Raw genomic sequence first — 24190 nt, 5'->3', positions numbered from 1 at the left:
AGTGTCACCTCGCCCACTACAAAGACTCATTCACACCCAGTGTGAATGAGCACAGACAATTCTTGACACACACCCCCCGGTTAAATCAGACCAGCACTAATCACACACCATAAGCGGTGTGAACTTTTATATTTCCTCCTTCCCCTTTTGTTAATAAAAGCAGAGCTTGGCATGTATTGAATGATCAGAGTAGCTTTGTATGAAGTAGGACTCGTGCACCTCCTGCTCTGGGGATGTTCAGGAAGGCAGAAAGGAAAGTTCAAGTGTGTTCTGTCCCCTCCATCACTCCCTGTAACACCTTTCCAGTCTTCCTTCAGCTACTGCTAATCCACCTCCTGCTCCCACTGCAGGGTGTACCTGTGTCCCAACAATATTTTCCAGGGAAAACTAGAAGTTGTCTTTGGCAATAAAGTTATGCCTTCTCTTAGCCCTACCACCTGGTACGCTTTAATGGTGTGAAAGGTCCCCACACCAACCACGTCTGCCGTTTGCCAGCAACAGACCAAGGCTGTAGTCTCACCCCCTGCTTTGGCTCAAAATTACTTCCTCCAGTTCTCTTCATGGCCTTTCCGGAGGCTACAGCCCCCCCAGCCAGACCCGCAGACCCCTACAAGCGCCTCGGAGACAACCACCTAGAAGGCAGATCAGCAGCAGGGCCACTGCACCGCGAGTCACAGCGGCCACAAGCACCAAGGCCGGGATCCCTCCCTCCCAGCATCGCCACACGCCTCTGGAGGATGGCACTTCCCAGGGCTTCCGAATGGGGAAATAGGGGAAAAAAATTCCAAGTCGTCTTTTCTAAAACCCAGGACAAAGTATTTATTCAAAAAGTCTCTGGGACACGGAGACAGGAACCATATTCCAAGACTGTGTTAGTCAGTCCAGGAGACTGTCACCTTAACACTCACTTCCTGACCATTTTTTCCAGAAAAGGTCCATCCGCACAGATTTGAGTTACAATGCCTCCAGCACGTTGTCTCCTCTGCAGAGCCAGCCGAGGGGATCAGCCAGGAAGCTGACCATCAGACAGAACAGCGCCCTTTTATTAAAAACTTCTGAAATTAAAAATTTAGACAATATTCCAAAACCTGCCTTCTGTTGGCCTCTCCCTGCTCTCACAGAAGCCCAAGATAAACAACTAACTCCGGATTTTGGACTGTCACAGGCACGTTCACACTGTTAAAATTTAACAGCGTGAAGGAGAAGGAAACCTGGAGAAGTATTTCCAGTTTCTCAGCTGTGAATATTCTTCCGCCAGCAGAGCCTCTGCCCTCCAGCCGTGGCCTCCCAATCCAGGGTGACAGTTGACACCGTGTCAGATGCAGCAAGTGGACTTACTCAGAAAACTAGCTCCTACGTGCACTAATATTAATTAATACTGCTAATTTCTTATGGTGCTTTGCTGAGAGCAAGACTACATTCAAACAGACGGTTAACACATTATTTGGGCAGTCGAGTATTAAGGTACAAACTGCACATTAAAACCCAAGGCAAAATACTGATCGCCTTGGAATCTAACCTAAACCTGTCCCCAAGGGCTTTCAGTGAGTGGAGGGATGGTTTAATGGGAGCATGACTCACTCCGCGTTTATGAATAGGCAATGAACTTGTGAACGCCACATGGTATCACTTAGCAGAACACAAACACAACTGCAGTTAGTTACAGCACCACTCTCCATTTTAGGAAAGAATTAGGTGCTCCTAAGGCATCCTCCAAAAGCCCGGAATACTTTAAAATTCAGCAACAGACACTTAGGAGAGTGGGAATCTGCTTCTCAGGAAGCAATTCAAACAGATTCCTCTCGGAAGAGGCCTTAAGAAGAATGTGCCTTCCGAAGCGCGTGGAACACGACCTGAATAAGGCTCTCTGGGGGAGCACTAAGCAGCTCTGTTTAGGAAGCAACGCGTAAAGCTGAAGAGCTCTTTGGAGTACGCTACCGCTGGAACGACTCTTTCTGAAGGCAGTAATACTGACGTACCGAGAAAATACTTTGCTCGTTGAGAGATCACGTGAGACTCCTGTTGCGCATTGCATGCTCCTAGATGCTGCCAAATTAAATCAACTTTGCATTAGAAATAGCAGTCTTTAATAAGAACGCTACTCAAAGTATGTTTGGCCTAAATAACGCACCATCCAGCAGTTCCTTAAAAGCATCTTGTCCTTCATCGATGACAGGTATTCTAGAGAAATATTGATGCTTGAGCACATAAAAGAAGTCTCTACTGCTTTAGAAGCAGGTCGCTCCCGGCCTCTCCTCTTTCACCCCAAGCAGCCGCTGCTCAGCGCCGTGCTGGTCTCGCCGATCAAGAGCTAAATGGAGGAATCCACGGTAAAGTGCCCGTTCTGAGAAAGTGTCCTGCGGTCTGTGGTGTTTAACTTCACCACCGTGGGGGTGTATTTAGAATTCCTGTAACAGACAAAGCAGAGGATCCTCCGGAAGGTGCTACGCATCTCGTTGTCCCTGTAAGAGTAGACAATAGCGTTTATCAACGAATTGATCTCTGCCAGCAAAAGGACGTATTTCTCCACCGCTAGAACGTTGCAGCTCTTGCAGCCCAAGCCATCCAGGAGGAGCACAACTTGTCCTGGAGTCCAGCAGATAACAAAAGCACCTGGGGAGAGAAGAACCCCTGTTAGAGAAAAAGCAGGTTGCTGGCCCTGCCCAGTCACTCACCAGCAAGATGGGATCACTGGTGGTTCATCTTGTGAAAAAAAGTTAAATGGGGGTGTGGTGGTGCAATTCTTACCCCTCCCCGCCCCTCTTTGTTGGGCTGCTTGGTGTGATTCCACCCACATCCGAGCTGTACACCAATCTGTGGAGATAAGGACTGCTAACTGCTAACATTAAGGCACCCCCTTAACGAGCCTTGCTCCTGCCCCTCCTTGCTCCGAAACAGTTATAACAGCCCATCATCTCCTAAGGGCCTGGCACACCTGTGCCTGGGGTGGGGTCAAATGGGAACAAGAACAGAGTTGCACATTCATCAAGTTCTTGTGCCACTGCTGGAAGGCCCAGAAGGGATCTGACAAAAGTCAATTATCTTGAACCCTATAAATGGCGACCACAAGGGAGACGCTTGGAGCTCTCCTGGATCCCAGCGGCCTGTGACCAGCATCTCCCCTGAGCTGGGAGCCTCTCAGGTACCAAACCCTTCAGGTGTCATCTGCTGCCAGAGCTGAGGGCAGGCCAGGGCGAAGTCCACCCGCTCGAGTCTCAGTTATCACCCGTTGAGGAATGCCAAGGCATTGGGAGTATTTACTCTAAACGCGAGAGGGAAGTTTTCCTTTGAGCTCGCTTCTCTTTCACCCGCTCTTTCTCTGCTCATTGGTGTGTGGGTACAGACTTGTTCCACTGGATCCAAACACTTCTGTCTCTGTGTGTGTGTTTGTACGTTTTGTGTATGTGCATGTACATATGTATAAGTTAAGGCACCATTAAATTAGTGTGAATCTTGTCATTTTAGAATCTGTAAATAAGTCGCTTTTCTTTCTTTCAACATTTCTGAATTATTTTGTAATAATAAATTGCTGTTAGTTATTAATAAAGCTGGATTTCCTGCTAAACCATCACCGTGTTAACAACTAGTTTCACTCTGTATTTTTGCTTTGGAGGAAGACCAAGGATCCAACCAGAAAATACTAAAAACGGAGCCAACAGCTTCCCCCCACCCCGTTCACTCAGAACACCACTTCCAATACTTTCACTTACCCCCCCTCATCCCATCGTTGCATTTACAGAGCAAAAATAAAATGTCCATGTTTCCTATTTATGTGCCATTCCTTCCAAAAAGGGGAACAGGCCATAAAAATTAGGGAAGAGTCAGAGTGATACATCTTGAACTAAATCTCCACCGCCCATAGAGTTTATGGGGGTTTAGTTAACAGCGTGAGTTTAGAGTCCTGGCCAACACTTCGGGCAGGCTGGTGAAGTCTCTCACACAACTAAACGCTGAGCAGAAAATAGCTGAGCAATGGGCTGGCCAACAGCAGGCCTGAGCTGGACGGAGTCCACCACTGATTCACTCGGGCTCACACTACATTCTTGCCACCACCTGCAAAGCTCCTTGGCAAAAGAGTAATTGCTGTTTTGCATGACGGAGTGGGAGGTGCCCGCGGCTCCTAAACCCCTTTCTACAGTCATGATTTGAAGGCTGACCTAAACGGAACACTCGCCCAACAGTGCTCCTGGAGGTCACGCGTAGGGTTGTATCTTAACGCACAGGAGCTGCGCCCCGCTGTGTCTTCTGGGAAAGGCTGGAAAAGAACAAGACTTGCTGGGAACTTCGCAGCTACACCCTTTACTGAAATACATCCCTCAGGAAAGAACAACAGCCAGAAGAGCTGCACCAAAACCGAGAGGCTGAATTTAAAGCTGTCACTGAGTGAAATGCTGCATGGGGGAAAAGTCAAAGGGACACGTGGGAGGGATCTCCTGGGTTTCCAGGAGGGCTCCCTGCTGATTTCAGGCCACTGCACCGCGTAACCCTTTTTGTTTAAGCGAATCCTGCTCCCAGGTGGTCAGCACAGCCACCACATCGGGGCCAGGCAGCTTTCCCCACACTTGCAGACACAGCTCTGCCCCCTTTAAATTTAGCACATATACAAAACAGATTCCTGGCTGTCACGAAGGAAGGTCCAATACTTCTATTTTGAGTGAGCCTGTGGGAAAGGGACTCCCTTCTTTAGTGATGTAATTTTTTTTAAGCCAGGTTTTCAGCAACCACAAGGCAAGCCAGATCCTCTAGAGTCTGGCTCCCAGCAGCACTAAGTAAAGCCAGAGGCAGACTGAAGATGAGAGGGGAAAAACAAAAAGAGGTACCTAAAATTTCTGGGCTTTCGCCTGCAAATCCACCTGATTTCTTGCTCCTTAATAGAAGCTAAAGTATTCAGGAAACCGCCTGAACTCTTAATAATCCAGCACCACATGGTCACTGACAACTCTGCCCTGCGGTTTGGTCACCATCACATCCTGTGTCACTCAGCTGGTCTGTGGGAAAATCTGCTACTAGTTTCCAAGTGTACCTTGGACTGATTGTTGGTTTCCAGGTCAGGTCCTAGACCTGTTCTTAATGCCCAGGACCTGCAGGATTATCAACCCCAGCCAGGCTGGCCTTGCGACGAAGCGGCACCCACAGACAGCTCCTACCGCGCCCTCCACTTCCTCGCACACTCACCAGCTACACCCTCGGATGCATAAGGCGCAAAATATTCCTCTGTGCAGAGTCCAAGTTTGCAGAAGGCTAGAGAACAAGGGTGGAGAAGGAATTACACCCGGACTTTCACAGGGAGGGAGAAAACCCTCTGCAGACTCAACTCTCTGTACACTGAGTCTGAATGGAAAGGTATTTTCCCCGAGTTGAGCAATTCCCTCCCACACAAGGGACCTGTACAGAACTGACCGCTGCTTCCCTCCAGCACTGCCCCGCAGAGGAAGGGGAAAACCCTCCGGTTCCAAGAGTCCTCATCCTCCCTTAAGCCCCCACACTGGGCTCCTCCCCACTCTGTCCGTCCCCAGACACCAGTCCCAACTCCCTGCAAAACCACAGCAGCTCTTCGGAGCCAAGCTCTTCCCTCACCCAAGGCAGAGGACAAAGGCAGGCAGGCCAAGCCAGGAGGGGGGACACTGAGAGGGAAGGGATCTCCCAAAAACAACTGTCCTCCTTGGCAGCACCCCCACCCCGCCAACCCTCTTCCAGTTGATGGTGTGAAGCCCCATAAAATTAAACAATGTCAACACCATGGGGTGATCCTCTGATAGAAAAGGGGAAGAAAAAGGGAACAAAACTTTTCTCTCCACTGAGGACCGTGCAAAATACATGAAGTAAATCATTCTTCAGCCCCGCTGACTCTGCGCGGCATCTGACCATCTCCAAGGCAGTAACGAACTCCCAGCTGCACACAGGAGATGGAGAGATTGCGAGGCGGGGAAGACATCACAGGAAAGGCAGGAACAGGCAGAAAGCTCCGGTTTCGATGCTCACAAGTTGCAACAGGAGCCGGCAAGCCAGCGCGCCCCCGAGCAGGGACACACCAAGCAGACCGCCAGCCCCCCCATCCTGCTCCCACCCCGCTGCTCCCCTCCCCTGCTGAGCCCCACTCCGCCAGCGCCAGTTCACAAGGGAGTAGCCTTTGTTTGCAGCTACAAGGTTTCCCTGACAGAGCAAATTCTGTGCTTATCAGGAAAGATTTGCAAGAGGTTGTGACCGTAAACCCAGAGTTGAGCTGAGCTGCGGAAGATCTGAGCATGTTGATTTATTTCACTTTAAAGGAAGGTTGTTAGACCATTAAAGCACGAGGCAAAAACAGATTAAAGAAATCGTGGAGCGATCAACTGTTGGAAGCACAATGGACGCAGCAGCCTCCACTGTTAGATGTACTTAACCAAATAAAGTTAAATATTCTGGAGAGGCAGAGCCTCAGCGCCGACCACTTCCAGTTACTGATCTGCTCCTATTTGCACGACAGACTGTGGATGCAGACAGCCTGACAGTTAGCACTCTGCTGGAGATCCCGTGCTCACGGAGAGCAGCTCGAGCTGAGAGCTTCCAGGGGTGTATTTATCCGAGCAGATTGTGCCCTGGTACTGAGCTGCTCAAAAAAAAATCTGAACACAGTTCAGCGCTTTGTTCCAGTCAACAGTACGGAATTTGGAGGCAACTCCTTCATTCTTTCCTCATCTCCTTGTAATATCTGCCCCAAATCTCTCAGTCCTTTAATAAAGGATGTACCAAGTGCTGCTGCTGGATTAAGGCCCAGTTACAGCTCCTAATTCCATGCCACCCTTCCATGGAGGAAGCAGACTGGAGTTGAGCAGATAAAAGAGCCGCTTCTGTGCCCAAAGCACCTGCACTTGCAGCAGTTGGGTATTACCACGTCCCACTACTAACAGATCCTCTAGTCTCTGCTAAGCAGAGGAGCGGCCATCTCAGAGGGCAAGAGACTCAGGAGAGGTCTCCCCTCTGCCAGGTCACTCCCATTACAGCTCACCCGGAATTCATGCAGAGTCCTGAAACTGCCGAGCTCCTCAGCAGCCAAACCCAACCATCGCCCCAGCAGCTTCAGAGACCAGGGCAGCAGAACGTCACTTCCCAGCGCTCCCTGTCGTCCCTCGCCAACCCCATGCAGCCCAAAGCATCGTTTAGATTTGATAAGAGCAAGGGGACTTACTTAGGATAATAGTGACCGTCTTGACAAGGCTGATCATGGTCTCCTTGTAGCGGGGGTGGAAGCTGGTGTGCTTGGACATCCGTGTCATCTTCCTTTTGACATAGATGAAGATGTGCGTGTAGACGACCACCATGATGAGGAAGATGACCAGGTTGGAAATGGCCCAGAAGGTCAGGTAGCTCCTGCTGTAGAGCGGTGCCATGCTGGAGCACTTGTCCAGGGCACAGAGGCAGTGCCAGCCGTAGGACGGGATGAGCCCCAGGAGCAGGGCCGTGACCCAAATACAGAAGATGAGGATCATCACCCGCTGGTTGGACATTTTGCTGTGTAACTGCATGGTGAACACAGTCTGGTGCCTTTCTACAGCAATTGCCAGCAGGTTCACCACAGAGGCTGTCAAGCTGGTGTCCAGCAGACTCTGACGGATGAACCAGGTCTTCAGGGATAGCTCTGCTGTCCTGGGCCCCGTGTGGAACATGAGGAACATGTACGCGATGCCAGCGAAGAGGTCGGCAGCTGCCAAGTTCCCCAGCAGGTAGTAGATGGGGTAGTGGAAACGGCGGTTGATGATGATAGCGGTGATGACCAGCAGGTTGGTCAGGAGCACGATGACACTCACTGTCAGGCCCAGGGCCACCACCAGCACATCCTTCGTCCTCCAGTACGTGGTCAGCTCTTTGCGGCTGTTGTTGTAGAAGAACCCCACAGTCTCATTGTAAAAACAGTGCTTCATCGCTGCTGTCCTAAAGAGGGACGAGAGTGGCGTTAGCTCGTGCCTGCACACACAACTACTACAAACCAGGGAGATGCTGAGCCTTATGATAATACCCTTGACACAGATGGAGGCGGGGAAGAGCTTGAAACACATGAACAACCACACAAGCAACAGGAAACCACTTCTGGACTCAAAGACAGAACTACGCGTCTCGCAGGCTGAGTCCTCATCTGTCCTCAAAGCTGTAGTGAGGATGCAGCAAAGCCTTGAATGTTCATGGGAAGAGATAAGGTTTGCCAGATCTGATAAGAGATTCTCCCTGTCCAGCCCACGCAGCTTCATGGGGACAACAGACAAAACTATTCTTGTTGTCCCAGATGTCCTACTTCAGAAATGTAAAAACAAAGCGGCAGCAAAGAGGGTTTATCAGTCAGTCACTAAACAAGGCTCTGATGAAGACTGGGAGCCTCTGCAGCTGTTGCAGTCCCCAGGACTCCAGCTCCTGGTTCAGCGAGCACACGCAGGTCATCCTTCCCCAGTAGTTTTATTGCTCAGGGTAATGCAGAGCTGCTTCTGAACACCGCTCCGAAGGCAGCGCTTCCCAATCCTTCCAGAACAGGGGAGCACTCCCCAAACTTTGCCGAGAGGCAAAGAGCACGTAGAGCTCGGCAGAAACAGACTCCTCAGCCCAGACAAGTCAACAGCAGCACAAAGTCAGCACATACAACCCCGGGGCTGGATCTCTGGAAGAGCAGGATCACCTGGAAGTCCGGCAGCACTTCCAGGCTACACAACCACCGGCGAGTCAGCACCCAGAGTGTCACCCAGTAAGTCACCTGTGCAACAAGGGAAGCAACTCCCTTCTTCCCTTCCAGGTCTGGAACAAGGCTGCAATTCAAAAACTGCCTGAACTCAGCAGAAAAACTTGATAGGAAAACATCTTTATGTCTCAAGAAGGACTTTTTACATTTCTTTGACACACTGGGCATTGCTGGGAGCAAGACCAGACAAGCCGTTCATCTGGATCATAATGTGAAGTCTTAATTAGCAAAGCACCTCTGGTAATCCGACTTCCTGTCCTACAGCCAGCCAAGCATGCAGCAGCACGTTAAGTTAAAGGATATTTTACCTTACAGAGTCAGAATTTAAACCTGGTAATTGACTCGTGTTACTTGCCCATGAAATAAATGACAAAGTGAAAAAAAAAAATTACAGCACCACAAACAAACTGGAGGGACAAGCAGCAGCCCGATCGTTACACCCCACAGCAGATGTTCGTGTTCCTTTCCTAACCAAGAGCTTGGAAACCTCCGGTCAGGGCTGGCTGCGGTCCCCGCCGGGATGGGCAAACCCAGTTTGGAGCCTCCTTCCCTGCGGCACCGAGGTGCTGAAAAATGACACAGTTTTTCCTTACCCTGGTGTGTTCTGCACATGGAGTCCCTGGTTCTCCCTGTCCTCTCACCAGCTCGACCGTCATTTTAGAGAAAGCTTAACGCAGACCACACAGCAAGAGCGCAGTCCTCTTCAGACAGGGAGAAAACCCCAAATGCCTGACTCACAATTCACTTTAATCCCCTCCCGAAACCAAAACACAGCTCGGGGGCCTTCATTAGCTGCGTGTTCCTCCACTCTGGAGGCAGCAGAGTTTTCCAGGACGCTGCAGCAGGAGCTCTCGAGGCTGCTGTTAGTACCAGGGAGGCGCGTCGACGCGGGCAGGCTTATCCTCACCTGCGCCGCGCCCACCGCTGCCCGCGCACACGCGAGTTGGGCAAACAAGGGGGTTGTGCCGGGAAACCCGATTGTACCTGCAGCTGAACTTTTGATCTCCGCTGCCTAATGGGCTCTGCATCGGCCTGCGGCTGTCTCGACAGCGAAGCGAGAAAGCTCTACAGCTGAACTAACCCGCCTTAAAGCTCTGCTGAATAAGGAATTATTATTTTTACAAATATTGGTGGGGAAAAAAGGAAAAGGAGGCAGCAGATGCTGCCCCAGGGGATGGAGTCGCAGGCTAGTGCTATGTAACAAGTCCATCTTTCCTCTCTTTTCAGCTCCTGGGATGTTTGTGGATCCCGAGCTTAGGGCTGCTCCGGAGTCGTGAGGTCCAAGCGCAGCGCAGGCGCCGAAAGCACCCGAGTGGGGTCCGCAGAGATACCGTGTGGTGACCCGGCAGGTAACTGGGGAGTGTTTGGCTCAAACAGGGGAAAACAGTGGAGGAACGAGGAAGGGAAACAAGCCCAGAACAGCCCAAAGGTGGCTGTGAATCACAGGCAAGTAGTGCCCACCTTCACAGGGTGTATCTGGGCAGGCACCAAATCCAAGGTCAGGCCTTTCTTATGCAAAAGAGTTTCCTCTAAACATTTTTGAAAGCTTTAATCCCAAAGCAATAAGGAAATTGCTGCTGAAGTTAGGTAAATCGCCTTTTTAAGATTATGCCTGTGGATGCCCAGGGAAGAAAGGGGAGGAAGGAGAGAATCTGAAGTGGTATCAGGGTTCAGAGAGCTCTAAATACTGTCCAGCCTCTGAACAAGCAGGTTTCAAATGCCATTTAATCCCATTCACATTTTTGCTGTGGAGTAGCACAAGTGTTCCCCCCTCAGTTATCAAAGTTCTACTGCTACAATGAAGATCATAACACAACTAAAATGTAGCACAAAGCTCACACTATGATTTAATTTTTCAGGAACATTAAAATACTACAGTGAAATAATGTGTGAATGGATCTATATATCTTATTCTCACCAATTTCTGAGCTGACACCAAGACAAATTTAATCCAGGTAAGACTAGCTTTAAAATTGCCATGAAGTTATGGAGACCAATCTTATTTTGTTGCAAATATTAAAGATTCCACAGCTATGACAGGCCCCATAAACTTCCTCCTGGCAAACAGCAAACTTTTTTCAGAGCATTATGCAAGTACTGGTTCAATGGGAGTTTACTGGGATGGGGATTAGAGCTGGGTGGACCCACAAAGGAGCTGTGTTCTGCACAGGTCACACTGATCTAGAGAAAGAGTCCCTCAGCATTCGTCCCAATGACAACGTCTGAAATGCTTCTTTAGGCAAGACCCGGTCAGAGCCCAGGGAGAAGTTTGAGAGTTGCAAATCCCTCCGAAACGCGCGTAGGTTACAACCTAAACCTGTGCAATACCCTGAGCTGGGTGGGGTCCAGGAGGGACTGACAGGTTAATGCTGGTGACTGGCTCTGGGAGCTCCTGCGCCACTTCACTGCTACCCTGCAATTAGAAAACCGACCTTGGAGCTTGGCATCAAGGGCAGACAACGCCACAAATCAGAATTTACCAGGCAGTGCCGGGGAAGGAGGAACACCCTGCCCACAGCAGCCAGCAGATAGAAAGTCAGGCTGGTGCCATGATGCACAAAGGAGCTGGATGAGTCTATTGTTCAGTGTCCGAGCAACCCCCTTCCGTGGCCTTACACTCCCCAGCAGGATCTGACAAGATTTTTCCCTACCAGCATTGTTTACTCAGTAAAACAAGACTCTAGTTACGTGCTGCAACAATTCGGCAGCCCCTTTCCTTGAGCAATACACAAACACAGCCTCTTCTCTAATCACGCTACCTCAAACTCTGCTCAAGTCTCTCCCCCTTAAAATCGAGTACAGCTTTTGCAGTTTGGTCGGAAGCACCACACAAAATCAGCGCAGAATGAACCTTTTCTCGTCTGCATGCGCCGTCTCCCTTCTTACTCAGTTAATTACTGCCCCAGGTTCACAAGTTCAGAGTCCTTTAACACAGAAAGTAAAGGTGTAAGTGTCCTCCCTTCTCCATTTCCTCTTGCTTGCAAAAGTGGAAAATGCTAGTCAGCTCCTCGAGAGCTGGGAAGACATTCAACACTTGTTAACAACCGCCAGCCAGGGTAGTGTGGAGGTGAACGGGGATGAATGGCTGAATTTATGCTCCCACTAATAACCACAATCAGCGTCAATCAAGACAGAACAATGGCTCTGTGAAGGCTCACAGGGACTCAAATCCAACCTGTTCTCCCCATGTCCACCGCGCACGGATTTACATGGTCAAACATTCAACCCACCGCTGTATTTTTAAGCCACAAACAGTACAAGCTTTGACTCTAAAGAACAGGGATCCTACCTGAAAGCACAACCACCGCATCCAAACCTGACACTCAGCGATGGTCTCCCTGCCACAGGACACCAGCGCAGCTATCCAGCGAGGGGATCCCCATCTCTGGAGCGCAGAGGTGCTTTCCAAGCAAGAAAAAAAAAAAAAAAGCCAAGTGCCTTACAGGAAAGTTTCAGACAAGCCTTCCAGCCCCAGAATCCATCACGGACCGCTCGGAAACACTGGCTCCTGGGAGGCAAGTTTGCAAGAGCTCTGATGAGCCCGTCCCTCCTTGGGTCCTCCCCTAGGCGGGTCCTTCCAGGAGACCCAGGAGCTGTAACCCGAGTCCTTGCCGCCTTCATGGAGGCCAAAGCCTCTTTCCGAGCATCTCCGGTTCTGGCCGGAACGAGTTAGCTCCGATCCCACGGGCAAGGTGCTGCTCTGTGGGAACTGGCACCCTCTGGTCCCAGTGCTCCTGCCGTACTGGTTCTCCCACGCTCACCTGCTGCCCCAGAGCCTTCATCCCACCGCAGGAGGGGCACAGATCTTCCCACCGACCAGGTGCGATCCCGTGCTGGAGGAGCTGTCGTGCCTTGGCACCAGAAGGCTGGTTCGTAGCCTCCAGCTACAGCACCCACACCTCAAGTGGGCTGGCAGGTCAGGATCCGGCCCCCCACAGCCACGACAGCAGCCACGCTTGCCCCAAGCAACGCAAAAAACCCTGAAATGGGGAAGAAGCTGGGAGGAGGAGATGATGTCGTGAGACACAAGGGAAACTGAGGCACAGAGTGGAAAGGATTTTCCTGCTATAACGTGGCAAAAATATACCACTGCTAGAAAAAGAGCTCATGTTTATGATATGGCAGTCTAGCTAATCCGTGACACATCTGAGATGATCTCACCTGCTGAGTACTGTGCAAACACCAGCAGCACATTTAGGGCTAACGAACCAGAGCTGTATAAGTTATGAAGGAAAAAATCCCACCAAGTTCACAGCATCCCTTCATTTTGATTTATGCCTGCTGCTCTTGCAAAGGCCCCAGCAATTCCCATTCCACTCCAATTTCCTACTCTCCCACCCTCCTCCTACCATCATGGGTTTCCCAAGGAACAATGTTATCACCAAGCACCACCCTAATCTGCTGCCAGTCAGATCCACCGGAGAGCCTGGCAGAGCCCGGCAGTGTTATGTAAAACAGGCAGGGGATTTACAAAGAGCCCAGCACAAAGGGGAAGGAGATAGGCCCGAGGAGCCAAGGACACATTAACAGAGCAGGGCAGCCAGTCAGGGGAAGCAGAGCAGCAGTGACACCGCCAGAAGACAAGACGGGTCACTAGGCCAGGCTGAGATAGCAGGGGGGCAACTACCGAGTCCTGCAAAAACTGAAAATTGCACCAGGCTCCCTAAACTCTGCCCCTACCCCCTGCAGCCTCCAAAGGGCAGAGTCGTGCCAGAAAGCTCATGAGGGCTCCAAAAACTCAGAAAGAGCCCATCGTTGCCACCTGCTTACGAATTGCACACCTTCAGACTGATGATGCCACCCACAAGACACAGGGGCCTTTCCCAAGACTTCTGTATGTGTTTTTAGGAGCAGCAAAAAAAGTTGTACTAACAGGTATCCCAGAGTATCTTTTCTTGGAAAAAAATATAAATCTATAGTTAACAAGCTTGCTTTCTCAGAAAACAACCAAGTTACCAAGAAGTCTGGTCGTAACACAGCGAGCCAGAAGTTCTTACTGAGCTCGACAGATTTACAACAATATTACAGGTACAAGAAGCCATTTCAAATCTGAAGTGTCTTAAAGTGACACAGGGCAGATCCTTCACCTTCCCACGAGGTATTTATTATCCTTTTGGTTACATTATTAAGACCAAAGAGACCCAAGTCCAAGCTGCAATAAAACAGGCCCCCCCCCACTTTTCCAGCCCCGCTTTTGGTCTGCTCCAGCACTTGTGCTGCCAGCAATGGTTTTAAGTCGCTGAGCCAACGCTCCACGCCTGTGCACGAGAAGCCAAACCCAGGTCAGAGCAACCATTTGGCTGCAGCACTGGCTTCGATAGGCTTTGGGCAGTTAGGAAGCTGCACGTGCAGTTTGGGATGACAGCAGTCTAAAAATACTTTTGATTTACTCGTTTCTTTAAGGTTCCAAAGCAGCACTGAGCGAGTGCTTTAGAGGCGATGGTTTCATAAAGAAACACCCAGAGCAATCAGGGAAACAGCCCAGCGTAACTGGTTTCAGCTGAAGTGTCAACAGTCCATCACAATAGCTCAGCACGTCAGACAGACCCAGCGAGTTCGAGCACCCGGCGCTGACGAAGGGTCAGAAGCACTTTTGCAACTCAGTCCCCACACACCGGAGTGGGGACAAAGGGGGTACAAGAACTGTCAGACTGGATCAGGCCGGGGCTCACATAAACCTGTCACAAATGGTATCTGCTTGCGTATGGGGGTGAGAGAATATGTCAGGTTTCAACGTCCTGACGTTAACATCAGTTTTTCTAATCCCTTTGTCTAGAAAAAAACCACTTTACCCCTCTACATAACAGAAGTTTGGGATTCTGTGTGTTTTCAGGTTTTGGGGATATTTGAAAGAACCAAGACCCATTTAGTTCATCTCTAGCCATATGATCTGCAGGAGTTTGGGCCCGGCACACCCTTTCAGGGTGCTACCAGCAAAGTCAAAAATCATTCCACCTGAAAGCTCACATCAGCTTTTGCCACCATGGAGTGATTTCCTACAGACTGAGCTCAGGTATCTTCCCACAACGATATTCCTGGGATCAAGTACCAGCCACAGGCAGGACCAAGGAGACCACACACCCATCGTGTCCAGCCCCTCTGTCTCCCCCCTTCCCCTCCAGTCACTCTGTGAGTTTCCCCACTTCCACCAGTTCCGAAGGGGCTCGTAGGGTGTTGTGCAGCGTTGTCCCCCCAAGCAGAAAAGGCTGCTCAGAGCCCCCAGTAACCTGATCTTGATGCAGCCGGCAGATCTGATGACATTCTGGTGCCCAGCAGAGAATTGGTAGAGAAACATTTCCAAAGACAACAGATGGTTGCCTCCCCTTTATTACACTTCTATTTTTCAAAGTGAAGTTAATTGTTTTAGTAGATTTTGCATTTTCAAACAAGCCTAAAGCCAATATTTTTCTTCAAGGCTCATAGCTGTGACTGTTCCTGCAGATGACAATCTGAAGGGTTTTTTTTCTTCCCCAAGACCCCTCTCCTGGAATCCCAGGAATGTTAAAAACCTTCTGGAAGGAGTCATGTCGTCATCTCCCCCCAGCAGATCTCTGCAGAGAACCAGTTGCTCAAATTAATACTTCCCAAGTCCCAACTGGCCCAGAGATTCCCAGACCCTCAGTGAGGAGCACTCCCTGGAGTACAACAAACCGACAACACCGCTCTTCCAACTCCAGCGAACCACCAGAGCTTTCGATGGGAAGCAGCGTATACATCAGCGTTAAAAATGCAGGAATTTCATAACACCCACTGCTGCTGAAATGCAGCCAGCTCCGAGGTGGAGCAGAGCTGTTGTTTGCAAGCCTCCAGCATCAAAGAATACTTTTCAACAAAGAGGTAAGGAAGAAATCCGTGCCCGCTGCAGCCTTGTCTACAACAGGCATTTTCTTTTCCTCCAACAAGCTCGCGACCATTTACAATCAATTGCTCCAGAATAAATCACAAACAACCTGGAAAATTCCTCTCCCCCTTTCACCTTCCCGAGGTTTGCTCTGGCTGCGTTTGGACACTTTGAATTAAAGCATTTCCATATTGTAGACAACACCTTAAACTGAAGTGGGGAGACCGCTGAAGCAAAACAGAACATTGTGCTTGTCACCTTTGCCTTATCAGACAAGATGGGAAAACAGCTGAGAAAGAACAGCCGGGATATTCCCTCAACACACCCCTGTCCTGGCAAACAGCACTTTGACCTTCCCCAGGTAACAACCACCCTGGAGAGGGATTTTGGTGGGCTGACTTCCTCTGCACAGTTACCCCAAGATGAAAACATTTGTTCTGCAGCAGTGGAGAGAAAACAGAGTAGGGGAGGGAAGAGGGTTATTTGCAGCGGTGTTTTGTTTGGAGTCGGGATGGTCTAGGGGCCCCTCTGCTGCTGCTCCTCCTAATTCACACAGGAAGAAGGAGATTATCCTACTCGAGACAAGCAGCGCTGAAGGCAGAAGCAGCAGTTCAGAGAAAGACTAGCTTGGCCCCTGAATGATGTCACATTATTAGAAGCCACAGCGAGGTTAAAATCAAGTCGGGATGCTGTGTTTTTGAAGGAGGACTCAGCCTCATCTTCACCCAAAGATAACTTCATCTGGCACTTCACACTATTGTCAATAAAAACAAAACCGGGTGGAAATTCCCTTCCTGTGAACCACATGCTGGCAGCCCTGGGCTCAGGCTCCGGTTGCAAGGCGGCCGCACGCTGCCTCGCTCCGAACTCCTCTGATCTTGGCTGGCACCCAGCGAGATGAAGTCTCCCTCTTTAGCTGGCACTCGCTGGAAAGTCGGGGAACTTTACAGGCACTCGCGCTCCGCGTGCCTCAGCCTTTGCTTTTACAGGGATTATTTCTGAAAACCCACTTCCCCCGTGTCTCCATTTGGTTTAATGTCAGATGCCTGCAGCTTATGGCTGGAGAGTCATAAAAAGCATTTAACATGCCTTTCTGCTTAAGTCTAGAAAGAAAAAACAAAACCAATTCAGAAAAGCCTCCAGCTACAGAAGAAGCAGATGCAGCACAACGGCAGCTTTATCTTGAACAAGAGCATCAGGGACTGACGCACAGCTGCTCCGAGGAAGAAAAGGGAATATCTGGCCCTTCTAAGAAAGGTGACTTCCTCCAGAGAGGTGACCCCGGGGCAGTCTCGGTCAAGGCAAATCCTCAGCAACGTGGCTTTTTCCCCAGTTAGGTGAAGATTTCAGCTCACTCTGGGAACGTTTCATTATACCCACAACTGCTTCATCAATGGACTGAATCAAGTTTTAAATTTTTTTCCTCAAGAATCAGCTCCCACACGAGTGAGGTCACAGGGAAAAAAAATGACACACACCCCCCCCCTTTAAATGAGCAAAAGTTACATTCAGCACAAGCCTTCCTTTACAGACCTTTCCCCCCCAAACACATTCCAGCAACAACTATCAAACCATCCCTGTTCTGCCTTGGTCCTGCAGGCCTGGCCTAACAACAGGCTCTCCTAGGCAGACCCAGCTGCCCGCTCAGCAGCCCAAACCACCCAGTTTTTGTTGCCCTCCCCACCAGAGCCTGGGTTCTCTTTGCCCTTTGCCTGTTAGTAAGTGTGAGGTAACGAAATGATTTTGATGTATTCAGGCCACGGTCTGGCCCGTAACATTCAAGGTTTCCATTACAAATGAAACAGGCTTTTCTACTTTTGTTTACTTAATTCCTGAACTTCTGATCATTTTTGGTGATGCTTTACTAACTTCATAAAGCCTTGAGCTTTTAGGCACATTTCTAGTGGAAAAAAAAAATTACTTCAGATGCCACCTTCTGTTGCAAAGCAAGAAGAAAGTTAAGGGAATATTTTTCTTAGAAGTAGCAAGAGCTAAGTCATTCTTGCAGAGGGCATAGGAAGTCTACACATTCATTTATTAAACAGATTTATACTGAAAAATACAACTCCCTTGAAACCCGTTTATAAGATACCTACAAAACTGACTGTTCTCCAGAGCCCTGGATGCCAAGTATCTGAAACTCGCTGTCTAAGCAAAGCTTGAATTACAGCTCCACACAGCTTTTTTTAAAATAAATGATAGAGGAGAGCAGCCAGTGCCCTGAAAGGATTCCAGCCCCAAGCTGTGGGCCTGCATGGGTAGACATGCATATTTGATTTGCTTCGTTCCAGACCTTCCTTCGCACATGCTCTTCCTGGATGCCCCGAGGTGTAGGACGCCTGCGGGCACGCCTGCTGTGACACAAAGGAGGGGATGGGAGCACATTGTCACCAGGCATCTTCAGCAGAAATCCCCCGAGCAGAGCGTTTTCTAAATTTCAGATGTGGGAGTTTTGGCTGATCAGAAACCTGCCTGCCTGGTTTACTTGCTCTCCCATATGTTATAGGTAGCGTTACTCTCTAAATTCACAAAACCAAGAATATTGCAAAACATACTGGGGCAGGATGGGGAGAGAAGAGGAAAACAACAGCTGTTTGTCTGCAGCAGCGTGAACTCCCAGCAAGACATGCAGAGGAGCTCACTTTTCACTACCTCATCCACTCTGCTAATTGCCTGTTGGCAGACAGCTTCCACAGTAAAATAAAACAAGAATGCAATATTACTGACTTATTTGATACACCACAGTATTCCAGATGTGTTAACGGCCAAGGTATAGATAGGAATAATCCCATTTGCTGCTAAACAACAATATACACACCAACTCCTGCTGCTATAGGGTGGGACAACGAAACAGTTTAGGAGGAATAAGAGTAAATGTGGTACCTCCTGGTAACTGCTAGAGCAGCAAGGCAGCACGTAACGGCCTACGCTGACCTTCAGCGATAACCGAGCGAGGAAGCACCCTACACGAGGGTAACGTGAACGCTGCTCACTCGTGAGGAATTAAACCTCCCACCCAAAGCCAAGCCCAAGTTGTGCCCAAGCTGGCTGCTGGATGACAGCACTTGTTGTTTTATAACTGTATATAATCCATAAATAGCTTCTCACACTCAAGGAAAGGCCTTTCCTACCTGCTCACAGTGACATCCAGCAGCCACTCACCTCACAGAATCGTCCAGGTTGGAAAAGACCTTGAAGATCACCCAGTCCAACGATCAACCTAACATTGACAGTTCCCAACTCCACCAGATCCCTCAGCGCTGGGTCAACCCAACTCTGAAATATCTCCAGGGATGGGGACTCCACCACCTCCCTGCGCAGCCCATTCCAACACCCAACAACCCCTTCTATAAAAAAATGCTTCCACCTCCCTGCAAGCGTTCACTGAACATACTCAAGGGGTGCACGTACATACACACTACCCAGAGATCTGGCTCTCTGGGAGCACATACACCCCCTGACCCCTCGGGGCAAGGGGCAGATGACCTACAAAGGGACACCAGCTTCTTGGGATGCTCCCCAGTACTTGGATTGGTTTTAACAAATAACAACCCCTCTATCACACTTTGAGAGGCACACCCTAAGAACTGAGTATTTCTTACCCTTGAAGAAGAGATACTACAAAGCATAAGATCTCCTAGGAAGCACCTGCTCCTGGGAAAGCAGAAATAAAACCCACTGAACTCCCATGTTCCTCCATCAAAGCCCCAGGCCAAGAGCAGACCTGAGGTCTCTGCCTTTATATTCTAGGGGTGCTGGGTCAAAGGTGGGGCAGCACTAATGGTTCAGAAGGAAACACCTGTGGATGGAGCCTGTTCCCAGCTAAGAAATGACCTGAACTGTCTGTTTTTTCACAAAGACTCTCCTTCCGGAGGTAATTTTAAGAAATATCTGACAGGTGTGTTTTAATCTCCACTTAGCTTCTCCAAGGAGATAATAACAACAGCACAAAACTGAAAAATTGGGAGAAAAAAAAAAAAAGGAAAAAAAAGAGAAGGATGGGATCAAGAATCCAACCAAAGCCTTGGGGTCCTTAAAAAAAATGTAATGCCTCTTACCTTGCTCTTCTGTGCTTTGTTGGAACATTGAAAACGTGATCCCTCAGCAGTCTCTGCTGGAAATACCTGGCAGGTTTTCTCCTCAAGACTCCTGATACCTGCAGATCCACCTGCTTTGGTTGCTTTTAGAAGGATAAAGGCAAACTAAAGAGCTCCTTTTTTTTGAGGGCAGGAAATTTGGGGCAGAATTGTTACTAGCCTGGTTGCAATTAAACACTGATTAGCAAATTACAAACTCTAGTTTTTCCAAGAAAAAGGAATCTTCTGGTCCCTGCCTAAAATTATCAGGTGCTCGAACTTCCCTCATTCAATTCCGAGTCCAGCGAATGCAGCCCAGCTGAGACCTGTGTTTGTGAAGACCTGGGGCTTTTAATTTACTTGATGAGGAGTGATTGATGCTCAGAAGCATGTTGACTGGCTGATGAGCTGGGTGCTTTGTGCTCTGAATTCACATTGGCTGATTTAAAAAAACAAAACAAAATGCTTGGAGTAAGAAATCGGTTTATTGGTTGTTTGGCTCATAAAGGTTTGGTGGGAGGGTTGCTCTGGGTTTGTGTAGCAGTTACGGGGCAGCGCTGCCATCCTCTGTGGTGTGGCTGTGCGTTGAGGGGTCAGGCGGTTACTGGTGTAAGGTGCTGCTGTGAAAATAAGATATTTGTAAGGGCTCTGCTCCTACTTTGAACTGGGAAATGAGGTTATTCCTCCTTAGCGCTTCACAGGACTGTTGCCTCTCCCTTGCTGTAGGTAAACAGAGCCGGGTCTGGTCCTTTGAAGTGACGATGCAGCCTCAGGGAGGTGAGAGGAATTAAGGAAATGACGCTGCCCTCCCTGCCAAGTTTCTTCTGAAATTCAGCATCTCGGTTTCCAAATCAAACCATCTTGGCTGTGGCTGGGTGACACAAAATCCCCATCCCGAGCGGGAGGAGGGATGTTTCAGACTCCGCGCTCGAGCTCTCCCGGCGCGAGTGGGACCTGGCGGCCACGCAGCTCTGGCTGGAAGCGCTGCTTTGGCAGCTCCTTCCCTCAACAAATTACCAGCTCTGTGGAAAGCAGCGAGTAATGAGGAGTTACGGGGTAAGAGCGAGCCTGTTTTCTCTAATAGCATTTTTGTATGTATTGGCCCACTGGAAGGAGAAGCGGAGAGCAGAGGTGGATGGCAGGAGTTGTACTGTACAAACCCCAGCACTTCTGCCCGGAGTGAATCTCTAAGTTAAGCGTGCACCAGGAAAAGGAAACGAGGGGTTTTACCAGGGATATTATTCTAGCTCTGCTGGTTCCTCAAATTATAAATTCCTGTGGGCAAGCGTTACCTTGGTTTTAGAGAGACCAGAGTGCACTTGGCACTGTTAATAGTAGTCCAGTAAGTGTTTACTCAAGGCTTCCCTATTCACATTTAACAAATACAGGATAAGCTTATAATAAAACAGCCAGTAATTTATTACCGAAGTTCTACAGTAAAAGATAATTTAGTATTCAAGAATTCCAAGCACTATATTAACAAATATACATTGCTCCAGAGATGCAAGCTCTCTTTAGCCTGAACTGTACAAACACAAACAATAGATGCTTAGCATTTCTTTTACAGCCTTGGTGAGAAACAAGACAAAACAGTCTGTTGATGAGACGAAAGAAATTTGTGAAGCAGATTGCTTAAGGTCCCGAGCTCTCTGGGGGAAGTGTAATGTTTTCCTTTAGGGTTTAGCTCTGGTGTCTCTATGCACCTCCCTGTGCCTTTGCAGCGGATGGTGAGCACAGAAATCTGCCCCTGTGCAGAGGTTTTTCCGTTGTTGTCTGAATTTCACGCTCTGTACACAACCAGTGGCCAAGGCAATCTGGAGCACTGCCCGTGCTAGAACGCAGAGGTGTCCCCAGGAGCGAGCGGCACGGGAGGCCCTGCCTTCCCCACGCGTGTGTCACGAGATGGCACTATAGGACAAAATTCTCCCCGTCCTCATGCGAAAATTTGGACAGAAAATCCGCTGCCGGGAGGCAGAGAAGAGCATTGGGGTAACCCACGGGCAGGTGAGGCGGAGACCCAGCAAGTCAGGGCAAGCTGGGCTTAGACCCAAGAAATCTTCGTATCCGCTGGGAGTTCAGGGCTTTGCCGCCTGCACGACGGCAGCAGCTTCCCGTGGGAGTACTGCAGAAGCTCAATGTGCTTTGAGGGAAATAGAATTAATGTTTTGGAGAAATGGGGCCCGGCTCAGAGTAGGGCAGTGTCTCTTCCCTTTACAGAATGGTTTTGTGCTGATGAGCAAGTTGAAGCTCCAGTAACGGAAGCAGAAGGATCCAGAGTAGATGAGCTTTGCCTGTTACTCTGTTCTGTTACACTCAAAAATGCTGCGAAATAAAAATGACAAAAGTCAGTGCTTGTTACAGCTGCCAGAAAATGACCCTTTGGGAACGTTTTCTGTCTACTGTCCTACATTTCCGTTGCCTCCTTCCTGGCTACATCTTTCTAGCCTTGCAGTCTGTGTTTCCTCTGCTTCTCACGTTGTCCTTCATGCTCAGCAGAGAGTGACCCATCGGGCTTGCTTCTTGTTGCTTCTGTGGGTTCGTTAACAAATAAAGAGCAAATCCTGGCTTAGCTGAAAGCCTGCCAGGTAGTCCACAGCAGATATCTTTTCTCAGCCTGCACGGTAAATACAAACACGACGTTCTTCTTACCCCCTTGCCGTTCCTTCCTTCAGCAGGTGTGGGGCTTCAGTCCCCTCTCCCTTCCCGTTGCTATCATCTGTTACCCCTTGGGGCTTTTCTACAGGTATGTCCCTGGGTTGAGGTCCTCTGCTTTTTCAGTTGACCCCACGCTCTCCAGAGAAGGCTCAGGGGATGCAGAAGTGTCATCGAGGTTAAACTTTGAGACAATCCTGGCGGTTTCTTGCGTGATCTCAAAATGTTTGAGCTGCTGTCTCCCTCCTGAGCGGTGCTTGAGTGTGCTTGTGTCGGTCGAGCTGTTCCCTCTCCTCGTGCTCTCCTCTGGGACGTCCTTTGTCATGGAGCTGCTGTCAGCAGGATTGCCTTCTGCACCAGACTCCATTGCCACGTTGACTAACGTGGTAGTCCTCAAGGGCAAACTGGAAGACTTGGGAATGACCGGTTTTGTTTTTGCCTGTGCTCGAATATATTTTACAGGTTGTCGGCTGAAATGGCACCTGGGTTGGGTCCCCAGGACCGTGTCCGAGTCACTGTCTGTCTTTTCCTGCACAGAGTCCTCCAGGTCCTCCAGCTCAGAGCCAACACTTGCATTCATCTCTGAACAAAAAATTAGACAGTTATCTTAGAACAGTGAGACAAGGTTACTCCGACAAACAACTTTGGCTGATGACTGCTTTTCCTGTTAGGAAGAAATTAGCAGGCTAAAACACCTCCCTCTAACAGCGTCATTAATCAGGAGCAATCGCAAGATACACTTTTGAAAGAGGTGTAAGATATGAGTCAGGTTTATATTCTTAAAGCTGGGCGAGCTGGCAGGTGACTGCGGGCTCGAGAGCTGAGGCTGCAGTGGGGAAAAGCCCTTCCTGAGCTGTGGAAAATGCGCTTGGGATTTCACACGAGCTACGTGGCAGTCGCTCTGCAGCAGCTCCTCTGCACAAAGACTGAGCGGCGATGCCGAGGAGGGCCCGGCTTACTGAGGCAGGCAGGAGGAGTGAGAACCTGCAAGCGTGGTACAAGACAACAGCATCACGATCACCCGCTTCATTTACCTGGGGCATCCGCACTTAACGGACTGTGGGCTCCCTCCAGAGTCAGCTCATTGATGGCTTCCCTGGAAGACGGGTTATCAGAGACACAGTCCACACTTAAACCGTGCTTGGAGGGGAAATTCTGTTGGAAAAAGCCATGAGTGTTTATACAGGACTCCTATTTGTCATGAAGATACTGTCAACTCCCACTTCACCCCAACTGCTGTTAGAGCCGAGTGAATGAAGGCAACAGCTTGGGCTGAAAATGCCTTGATTTCCCTTAGATCGTCTGTAACACTGCGGGGAGTAAGGAAGGAGCTTGCAGGAGGTCCCAGGGCAGGGCCGTGAGAGGAAAATTACAGTTCAAGACCTGCCGGCTCCAGCATCCATGCTGGCAGACCACAGCTGCCACAAAACTTGCCCCAGAAAGCAGCAGCTGCTCTCTGCGGGTTCCTGTGTCCCGCGGGATGCTGAGGGAGCCCATTTCAGAACAAAAAGGGGAAAAGTCAGAAACCAAGCTGTTAAGTGGAGCACGGTCATTATGGTCAAATGCGAATGGGAGGATGAGTGGAGGACACGGGAGTGCCTGGGAGTTGTAGCTGGTTTGGAACCCGTGTGAGTGTGCACAAGGTCACCTGGGCAGAGGCTCAAGAGTGGTTTTATTAACGGCAAAACAAAAGTGCCCTTAGAAGCAACTCCCTTTTTTAAGGGTTTGCGACCCCTTCTGCAGAATTCAGTCGTGCTGCAGAAGCAGGTAAAAATGGCTTTGGAAATAGTCAAAGGCAATAGTTGTGTGTATCTCCAAGTGCTTTCTGTGAAGGTTCATTCATCCTCTAGGGTTTCTGCAGGCAAGAAGTTAATTGTGTCTACCCTGGTGATTTTATTTCATCTGTAACCATAGTTA

At 49.5% G+C, this 24190-nt stretch overlaps 2 protein-coding genes across 7 annotated transcripts in view; both read right to left on the bottom strand.

Annotated features, from left to right (window-relative positions):
• Window positions 1-800: 800 nt before the first annotated feature.
• On the bottom strand, window positions 801-12007 carry LPAR2 (lysophosphatidic acid receptor 2). 2 transcript variants are annotated; one of them, XM_074854758.1, is made up of 3 exons: window positions 11994-12007; window positions 7169-7911; window positions 801-2613 (listed from the first exon to the last, which is right to left on the bottom strand). In XM_074854758.1, the coding sequence occupies exons 2-3, from the start codon at window positions 7899-7901 to the stop codon at window positions 2312-2314; spliced, it is 1035 nt and encodes a 344-aa protein (XP_074710859.1). In that variant the 5' UTR covers window positions 7902-7911; window positions 11994-12007; the 3' UTR covers window positions 801-2311. The 2 variants fall into 2 exon arrangements, with proteins under 2 accessions (XP_074710859.1, XP_074710860.1); XM_074854759.1 differs by having other exon boundaries at window positions 801-2462.
• A 9015-nt stretch (window positions 12008-21022) lies between these two features.
• Window positions 21023-24190, bottom strand: part of GMIP (GEM interacting protein) — a 64104-nt gene continuing 60936 nt past the window's right edge. For all 5 annotated transcript variants that reach the window (XM_074854632.1, XM_074854633.1, XM_074854634.1 and 2 more), the window contains 2 exons: window positions 23308-23428; window positions 21023-22855 (listed from right to left, as the gene is read on the bottom strand). In XM_074854632.1, coding sequence (XP_074710733.1) covers window positions 22359-22855; window positions 23308-23428 — 618 coding nt within the window. In that variant the 3' untranslated portion in view covers window positions 21023-22358. The remainder of the gene's footprint in view (window positions 22856-23307; window positions 23429-24190) is intronic.

The sequence above is a fragment of the Strix uralensis genome, chromosome 38, assembly GCF_047716275.1.
Source record: "Strix uralensis isolate ZFMK-TIS-50842 chromosome 38, bStrUra1, whole genome shotgun sequence".
Classification (NCBI taxonomy): Eukaryota; Metazoa; Chordata; class Aves; order Strigiformes; family Strigidae; genus Strix; species Strix uralensis.
The sequence above is the reverse complement of the archived record's forward strand: the minus strand, read 5'-3'. Positions and strand labels throughout refer to the sequence as shown.

Coding starts and splice junctions, on each gene's coding strand:
- LPAR2 (XM_074854758.1), bottom strand. CDS start 7,901: ATGAAGCACTGTTTTTACAATGAGACTGTGGGGTTCTTCTACAACAAC. Junction 2,614..7,168: donor GACGGTCACTATTATCCTAA/GTAAGTCCCCTT, acceptor TTCTCTCCCCAG/GTGCTTTTGTTATCTGCTGG.